Source organism: Littorina saxatilis, linkage group LG11, assembly GCF_037325665.1.
Source record: "Littorina saxatilis isolate snail1 linkage group LG11, US_GU_Lsax_2.0, whole genome shotgun sequence".
Classification (NCBI taxonomy): Eukaryota; Metazoa; Mollusca; class Gastropoda; order Littorinimorpha; family Littorinidae; genus Littorina; species Littorina saxatilis.
In genome coordinates this window covers 29,771,963-29,781,084 of record NC_090255.1, presented here as the reverse complement: position 1 = coordinate 29,781,084, position 9,122 = coordinate 29,771,963, and the positions used below count along the sequence as shown (strand labels likewise).

The window sequence follows — 9,122 nt, the reverse complement described above, 5'->3', positions numbered from 1 at the left end:
ACAGTGCATGTTACTCGTATCTGTTAAAAAGGTGAAACGTTTATTTTGACTTTTTGTGTGCATTTGTCTTGGTGCTTATCGATAGATACACACGCACACACACACACACCGTGCACACACACACACACACACACACACACACACACACACACGCGCGCGCGCGCAAAAAAGTATCAAACAGTCTTCTTTATGTTCATTTGAATAAATATATACTTATTCTCTCTCCGGTTTTGAATAATTTCCCTTTTTTCTTGTGCTTAAAATAATGGTTTCCTCGAAGTGAAACAAATATATCGATTCATCGTGTTATTTTGAAGTATTGTGAGATTGTTTTGTTTTTGCGATGATTTGTGATGACCTCTTCACTAGTCAATATTAAAGGCACAGTAAGCCTCCCGTAAACCATCACAGATACTGTCAGGCTTTTACACACAGTACAAACACCCTTCCATTTGAACGCTCACCAAACGGGAACATCCTAGGTGCCCTACGTAAAGAGCGAGCAATTTTTAAAGAATTAATTTTGCGCCGATTGCTCAGAGACAATCGGACCGTGGTGCGTTTTGGCGCTAGACCTAACTTTTAAAATCTAAATACTAAATTGACAGCTTGTTACACAAACATTCTTAAATCATAAAAAAAAATTTTGATCAAGACAAGATCAGTACAATTCGAAGTTTTGAAAGTTTGAAAAAAGAAAAGCCCGGAAGCAGGGTCACGCAAGGTCGTGGTTCTCGTAGCAGACGACGGTTTATAGGCATCGCCAGTTCCTCTGAACAGTCAAAAGCCATCGCTAGAGTTCTTGTGAACCACAGCCGTTTGTTTCGTGCATAGTCAGAGGTACATAATAACGTGCTATTGCAGATAAGCTCACATTGAGTCGCATTCAAATTACTAACTGACGACTACTTTGTAAAAAAGGGAAACTGGATCACACGGGTTCACGATGGCTCAGGGGTAAGATAAACCACGCAAAAATATATTCTTTGAAAATTGCTCGCTCTTTACGTAGGGCACCTAGGATGTTCCCGGTTGGTGAGCGTTCAAATGGAAGGGTGTTTGTACTGTGTGTAAAAGCCTGACAGTATCTGTGATGGTTTACGGGAGGCTTACTGTGCCTTTAACCTGGTCTGGTGTCCAGCACACGTGAACGTGCCTGGCAACGAGAAAGCGGACAAAGCCGCTAAAGAAGCTGCCCAAGGCATGGGCGCCTCCGAGGTAGACCTGCCATTGTCTGCTTCTGAGATCAGTAGCCTTACAGACTCTCTTCTCTGGAGAGAATGGAGGAACAAATATATGCACAAGGCTATAAGCTCTGGCTGGCTCATTCGGGAAGCCCCATCAAAACAGATGAACACCTATAATGCATGCCCACGTGTAATAAAAAGGATTCATCGGGACTTTGGGTTGAAGTCGTGTGATGTGTTCAGATGATATGATGGAACTTAATATCTTCGTGTGATTTTTCTTAGTTGTGTTTTTATGAAGCGATTGAGATTAATGTTTCATAAACTAAAATTCAATTACACATTGTAATTCAATCAAGTTTGCGTTTTAATGAAACAGATCCTGTGATTGGTCAGAATGCCCCAACTCATTAAAAAATTACCGGTCTTTAATACATGGCTTGCTGTGTCGTACCAGATTTACACGAGTTGTTTTTTTAAATATTGAACTGCGAGCGAAAGCGAGCTGTTCACTATTTGAAAAAGCAACGAGTGTAAATCTGGTACGACACAGCAAGTCATGTAGTATTTTGTTTATCCTACGTACTGTACTTACGTGTATTTTACTGAAAATGTCTTGCAGACGAGGCAGCTAAATTGAAGACGCTTGTTTTGGAACCTCGATCTCTTCTAAAGCCTCGTGCAATCTATTACGTCAAAGCAAAGAAACGTCACTCTGAAAGTGTGGCGTGACGTGTTAGTTCTAAAGATTCATCGAGGGTAATTAGCGAGCGCAATTTTTGTTTCTATAATGACGTTTGTCTCGGTGACTTTGGCATCATAAGCAGTGGAAAAACAGGTCCCTGCCAGACTTGCTTGACATGACCTCATTTACATGATATACACACGTGTGATTTGAACGATTATTATCTCACGGGTGTATCTCTCACGTATGTAGGATAAATTGTCGATAACCACTCGATAACCACTAACTTATTGTCTTGTACAGAATAACAACTGTGTGAATGGTGCTATACTGAATGAAAGAGTGTGACATGAAGTTCTTGTACATCATTGTAAAGAGTGTGAATGACGTTTTAGTTTAGATGTCAAGCGCTTAGAGCAAGCCTTTTTAACGAAAGTTTTTGATTTAGCGCTATATAAATGTTCTTCTTATTATTATTATTATTATTAAAAAATCCATTTAACAACCTGCTGGCGAGGCGCATTGATACAGCCTCAACTAGTCTCGGTTAGCTTTGAGGGTCGCTTTTGTGATGAAAAGAATTTGTTTTAGAGTTTGCTGTTCAGAAACCCGTCAAAAAAGAAGGGAAAATGTGTGTGAAAGAAAACAAAACAGGAGCAGAGTGATACGATAGGAATACAGAGACATATTTCTTGGGACTTGACCCTTGCAGGTAGGTGGACTGAAAGTAGTGTGTGAACAGAACAGAACCAATTCTGTCTGTTTACCATCGCATGAAAGCAGGAAAGAGATCGTCGTCAGATTGAATTACAATAACATTAACATGCTTCCATTTGAAACTTCGATTATAATAAAGGTTATGGTCTTGCCACGATGTGTGTGTGTGTGTGTATGTGTGTGTGTGTGTGTGTGTGTGTGTGTGTGTGTGTAAGAGGTCGAGAGACACACACAGACAGATACAGAGAGAGAAGATAATGTATCATAAATTAAAACAGACGCAATGCAGCGTGTGTGTGTGTGTGTGTGTGTGTTTTAAACCAAGATGACACCCTCTTTGCACACACTGACACAGACACGACGTAGCGCTCCAATAAACAAGCAAGTTTCGTTTCTGAAAAATTCGACTTTCTGTTTATCTCCTTACGTAGGCAGTAAAGCGCTTCACTCTGCAGTAAGCAGCGAAATAGCGCGGTAACATGTTTGTCACTGCCCTAACTTCGCTATACAGATCACCACACTACAGCGACACTGTAGCAAGTGTTCTATTCATACACCGAGTGTATTAGACTGAATGCAAGCAGAGGAGTGTTTTAGCTCCTGGTGTGTTGGGTGTTTTATTTCACCTTGATTTGTACACTGCAACTCAAGTAAGCTTGTTTCTACCAGTGACAGAATTAGTACATGTCTCTTCATCGCAATGTCTGCAGAACACCGACTGTGAAAATTAAATCCAGCAAGACTGTGAGCCTTAGTCTTCAGTCTTTCTCGGTGTGAAGTTTGATTCAAGCGCACAATCCAAAATGGCGACGGGCGGAGCGTCAACACGGAAGGAGGAAGACTTTCGTCACACCTGTGGTCTGTGTATGGAGCCTTACCGAGGGCGTACACCTAAAATCTTGCCGTGTTTTCACACCTTTTGCCTTCCCTGTCTGACCGCTTTACATGCTTCAGTTACCAAAGCAACTCCTGGAAATCCCCCTGAAGACGGTAACCGGCTACCTGAAGGCGAAGAAGCACAGTCTGAGACGAACACCGATGACAACGAAAAGAAAACGCAAGAGACTCCGGACAGCAAAGGGGAGCCTGATGACGTCAACACAAGCGGTCATGACGCCAGAAAAGCTGTATTGCTGTGTCCTATGTGTCGAGCTCCTGTCCCTGTGCCTGACGGGGGCGTGGCAGATTTACAGGTAAGGAATGCTTTTATTCTTGATTTTTGTTTCCATGAAACATGTTTACCTCGAGACTATTGGCTGCAGACACACTACACGGCAGAGTAGCTTATCATTTCAAAACCTTTCCAGATTTTCACTTGTGAGAGCATCCGTCTGTACTTTAAGTTTACACAATCGTTTGTCTTAACCTCAGTGTGTTTAACCTCATTTTTCAAAGTTCAAACGAAATCACCTTTAAGCGATTCATAAGGCCTAAAAAAAATAGGTGTGGTTACGGTAACCCGACCTACCCTATTTTTTTGGGCCGACCCTATAACTTTTTATTGCATTTGTCAAAAAAATACCCAAAAAAACCAAGTAAACGAGTGCAGAAAACGCAATGAAAGCGAAAGCGCTCGAGTCGCACACTTATTTCCCTGTCAAGTAGGTTTAATTTGTATACATTAGAAAAAAAAAGTAAAAAAAAAAAAAAGTGATTGCCTACCTTCCTACCCTATTTTTGGGGCTATGATACCGTAACCACACCTATTTTTTTTTTGGCCTAAGCAAACACTTTCCTCCCCCCCCCCCCCTCATGTTGTCTGTTTTGATTTATTGTACACTATCCTCACTCTGTATATATATCTGTCTCTGTGTGTCTCAATCTCGACCTCTTTCACACAAACACACAAACGTAAACACACACACACACACACACATACAAACACACACACACACACACACACACACACACACACACACACACACACACACACACACACAAACACACACTCACTAACACACATGCATACACACACTATAGTATTATTGATCTCCACAAAGGCGCTTAGAACTGTTTTAGGATCTGCGCCCTATAAATACCCTTATTATTATTAAAGCATGCCTCAACATACGAACAAAATTTATCTAATGTTATGCAATATTTTAGAGTAAACATTACACATCTAAACTGAGCAAACAAATTATTGCACCCATTTTCGTACCATAACTAAAACACTCATTCCCGTGTCATTTTATTCAAACTTTATATGCCATTCAAAGCCCTTCACTTAGCTACCTGGTACACTTTTCGGATCAAAGATTTCTGTTTTAAGTATCACGTGACCGCCGCCGAAGTAAGGGTACCCCCCAAATCGACCTGACGTGACGTACCAATTAAAATATCGACACAAATTCAGAATAGGCGCAGCTTGGCAACTTTTACATACGAGAAGAAAGCCAAATCATTTATCTATCCAGAACAGGTAGTTTTGTTTTGCTATCTTGCGTATCTCTTGTCAGGGGTGGGACTTTTCCGCGAATCCGCGGATTTCCGCGGACACAACTTACGAATTCCGCTGGAGTAATCTATTTTTCCGCGTCCAATTTCATCACAGTATCTATAAATTGTTGACTGAATGATATGGAGAGAAGTGAAGATGGAACAGAACACTGGAGGCTTGAGAGTTAAATTGTGCTGTCTGAAAACTCCTGATAACTAATAGTCATGTTGAGCTTCAATGCATTGGGGCTTTACTTGGACCATACTATTGCCAGTATTGGATTATGGATACATGGTTCATTACGTAAATATGCACCTTCTTCTTCTTCAGCGTTCCAGGATTTTTGGCCTCAGGTCAGACTTCAAGTTTTGTAGCTTGAATAAAGCTAGTGGTCAGGATCAGGGAGTCTTTGGTGCCCCAGAGTTGCTCCTGCAGTGTGGCACCTTGGGGCCAGTGATCGGTTCTGGCTTCTTGGTGGAGCGGGCAGGTCTGCAGGATGTGCTCCGGGGTCTGTGGGCCTGTTTCGCACGGGCAGTTCGGTGTGTGCGACAGACCAAGGCGGTGCATGTGGGCACGCAGTCGACAGTGTCCAGTCCGTAGGCGGAAGAGGATGGTCTGCTGATGGTGCTGTAGTTTGGGCATCTGATCATCAGATGGCAGGCTGTGTTGGGCATTCCAGGTGGTTTGGTAGTGTCTTTTCACCAGGGTTTTGGCTTCACTGTAAGAGACTGTTGGTCTTGTCTGCTCCAGATGGCTGCCAGTCTTGGCCAGTCTGTCCGCTTCCTCGTTCCCTAAGAGGCCACAGTGAGCAGGGATCCACTGGACAGCGACGTTTGTGCTCTGGGAGAGAGTACAAAGAAGACGCTGGGTGTCTCGTTCCAGCTGCTCTTTGGGCGACTGCAGGCTTTGGACGGCGGATCTGCAGTCGGTCAGGAAGACGGCGTGAGAGGGTGTGTGTTCGTTGACCAGGCTAACTGCTTCTCTGAGAGCGGTGAGTTCTGCCCGGTAGTTGGATGACAGCTCTCCGACAGGCAGGGATCTTGAAAGGGTGTGTCCGTCTGGGTAGCGTACCAGGATCCCGCTTCCTCCGTTTTTGATGGCACCATCTGAGGACCCGTCAGTGTAGATGTGAGTCCATACTGAGGCGTTGTAGTCCTGGTGCATCATCTCCAGCGTGAGGTTCTTGAGGACTGCGTCCTGCTGCTCTCTCTTGCTGGTCACTCCTGGCATGTCAGTAACAAAGAGCACCTTGCTGAGCTGGCTGTTCCACTCTTCAGCGTCTTGGAGGGGCTCTTGTTCTTCAGGGGTGCGAGGTAGGAAGCTGGTTTGGGTTCTCTGTAGCTGCTTGGCCAGATGGTTGAAACTGCTTCTTTTCAGCCTGTTCTTCGTCAGCTGTTGGGTGTGCTGGTGTGCTGGGTGAGAGGGGAGTCGTTGCAGCTTCTCGTACTGCTCGATGACCTTCTCTTCTCGTCGGTGGTCCAGGGAAGGGAGTCTGGTGGTGGCTTCAAGGGCGTGTTTGGGCGTAGTTTTCAGTCCCCCTGTGATGATGCGCATGCTTGCGTTCTGCACTTTGTTGAGCCGGCTGGTGTTGCTCTTCGCAGCTGTGGCCCAGGCTGCTGCTCCATACTCCATCACAGGGCGGACGTGTCCCGTATACACCTGTCTGAGGATGTTGCTGCTGGCTCCCCACTTTGTGCCAGCCAGTTTCTTCATGATGGAGAGTCTTCTCGTAGCCCTCTTCTCCGCCTCTTTGATGTGTGGGTTCCAGGTGAGTTTCTTGTCTAGCTTGATACCTAGGTAGGTAGGGGTGTCTTCCTGTGGTATTGCCTGGTTGTTGATGGTCAGTTGGAGGGTCTCTTTGGAATTGGAGAGGGAGAAGCAGGTGGCTACGGTCTTGAGGCTGTTCACGGTGACACACCAGTCTGTCGCCCACTTAGAGGTGATGTTGAGGGCCTCCTGCATCCGGACTTTGGCGGTTGCGGTGGACTCGGCAGCGCTCCACATCGCAAAGTCATCTGCGTGTAGGGCTCTGGAGATGTGTTGGTGATGTCGTTGATGAAGACGACGAAGAGGGTGGGCGATATTACTCCTCCCTAGGGGACTCCTTCCCTGATCTTCACAGCGTAGCTCAGGTTGCCGTCAAGCTTGACTCTCGCGGTTCTGTGGCACAGGAAGCTCTTGATCCAGTTGAACATTCGTCCAGCGATTCCTGCCGTCAATAGCTTCAGGAGGAGGCCTTCCTTCCACACCTTGTCGAAGGCCTTGGAGAGGTCAATGAAGGTGGCAATGACTTTCTTCTTCTCCTGGAAGGCATTCTCTATTGTTTGGGTGAGGTAGATCAGCTGGTCTTCAGTACTCCTGTTCTTCCTGAAGGCGGACTGTTCATTGGTGATCAGGTTGTTGGTTTCCAGGTGCCACATCAGCCTCTTGTTGATCATGCGCTCGAGGGTCTTGCCGAGGCAGCTGAGTAGACTGATCGGTCTGTAGCTTGTCTTTTGCTTGCGGTTCTTGTCCTTCTTCAGGATGGGTATGATGGTGGCCTCTTTCCATGCTGAGGGGAAGACGCCGGATCTCCACGACTGGTTCAAGAGCTCAAGGAGCTTAGTTCTGGCAGCAGGCCCGAGGTGCTTGATCATCTCGTTGCAGACTCCATCCTTTCCGGGCGCTTTCTTGCACTTGAGTCTTTTGATCGCATCGACGAGCTCTGCCATGGTAAGATCTGAGATCATTGGTGGGGCTGCGTTTCTCTGCTGTCGGAGTCTGATTTCAAGTTGTTCTGCAACTTCCTTCTTTCTTTGGGGTGGGTCTCTGATGGTGCTCTTGGTCTCAAAGACGTCGGCAAGGAGATTTGCTGCTCTTTTTCCAGTGTGGAAGGTTCCGCTGTCTTATAGTACTGTAGGTCCCCGTGTTTCCATGCTGTCTTCGTTTAGAATTTTGGTGAGACGCCAGAGTTTCCCTGTGTCTGAATCGAGGCCAATGGTGGAGGTGATTTCCTGCCAGCTTTGTTGCAGTTCTTGTGTCTTGGTCTTGTTGAAATCCTCCTTCAGTTGGTTGTGCATGGTCGTTGTTTCTGCGGATGGGGACTGCTCCATGCTTTCTCTGGCTTCTGGGAGTCGCTGGTGCAGGCAGGCCAGCCTCTGACTCCAGTAAGGTTTGTAGTCCTTCATGAAGCCACGGGGGATGGACTTCCTGGCAGCCACTAGGATGGTCTGTGTCAGCTCTTTTACGTTGTGGTAGATGTCCTCCGTGAAGGTGGTGTTGCAAAGGCTTTCTGCATGGAGCTGGTACTTGGTCCATTTGGCTTTCTTGAAGTTCCAGTTGGCTTTCTTTCTGTGGTACTCCAGGATGGTCTTCATGTCAGCAATGGAGAGGGTGATGGGTAAGTGGTCACTTCCTCCCAGTTGGTCGTTGACAGTTCTGGTGGTCCTTTTTTCTACCTCTTCTGTGGCTATGGCAAGGTCAGGGGTTGAGCTTTTCTTCCAAGCTCTGGAGTAGTAGGATGGCTTGTCATCTGGCTGGTTGATAAGGATGAGCTGGTTGTCGGTCATCCAGTCCTGTATGTCTTCTCCTCTTGCGTCAGTACTGTCGTAGCCCCATGCTGGGGAGTGGCCGTTGAAGTCGCCAACGATGAGATGTTTCTCGTTTGGGAGCTGGTTGGTGTGGATGTCCAGCTTGGTGGTAGGTGGGCTATAGACGTTGGTGATGGAGAGTTATTCTCCCTGCAGGAAGGTCTTGATGGTGATGTACTCAAGGTCGCCGTCTGCCGTCTGTGCCGTCATAGCTGCCGGGATGTTGTGTCGGACTAGGGTGAGAACTCCACCCTTGTGTCCGGTCGGCCTGTCCCGTCGGAAGGTGTCATAATCTCTGACGAAGAATCTGTGGTCTTCTTTCAGGTGGATCTCCTGGATGCAGATAATGTCGATGTTGTTGTCTCTCAGAAAAGCCTGTAGCTCTGGTTTCTTTCTCTGGATGCCTTCTGCATTCCACTGCACAACCCTGATGGCTGTCGCTGGATGTTGAGTTCGACCAGTCGCTCTACTCTGTCTTCCCCTGGTTCCCGAGTCAACAGAGCCGCCAGTCGCTGAGGTGGACC

The 9,122-nt window shown here is 46.4% G+C and overlaps 2 protein-coding genes across 2 annotated transcripts in view; one reads left to right on the top strand and one right to left on the bottom strand.

The window, feature by feature from the left end:
* The first annotated feature begins 3,110 nt into the window (after positions 1–3,110).
* LOC138980703 (E3 ubiquitin-protein ligase TRIM45-like) overlaps positions 3,111–9,122 on the top strand; it is a 14,325-nt gene continuing 8,313 nt past the window's right edge. The window contains exon 1 of the mRNA XM_070353611.1: positions 3,111–3,782. Within this exon, the coding sequence (XP_070209712.1) occupies positions 3,393–3,782 (390 nt within the window). The 5' untranslated portion in view covers positions 3,111–3,392. The remainder of the gene's footprint in view (positions 3,783–9,122) is intronic.
* On the bottom strand, positions 5,351–7,033 carry LOC138980704 (uncharacterized). Its single transcript, XM_070353612.1, has one exon. The coding sequence runs from the start codon at positions 7,031–7,033 to the stop codon at positions 5,384–5,386; it is 1,650 nt and encodes a 549-aa protein (XP_070209713.1). The 3' UTR covers positions 5,351–5,383.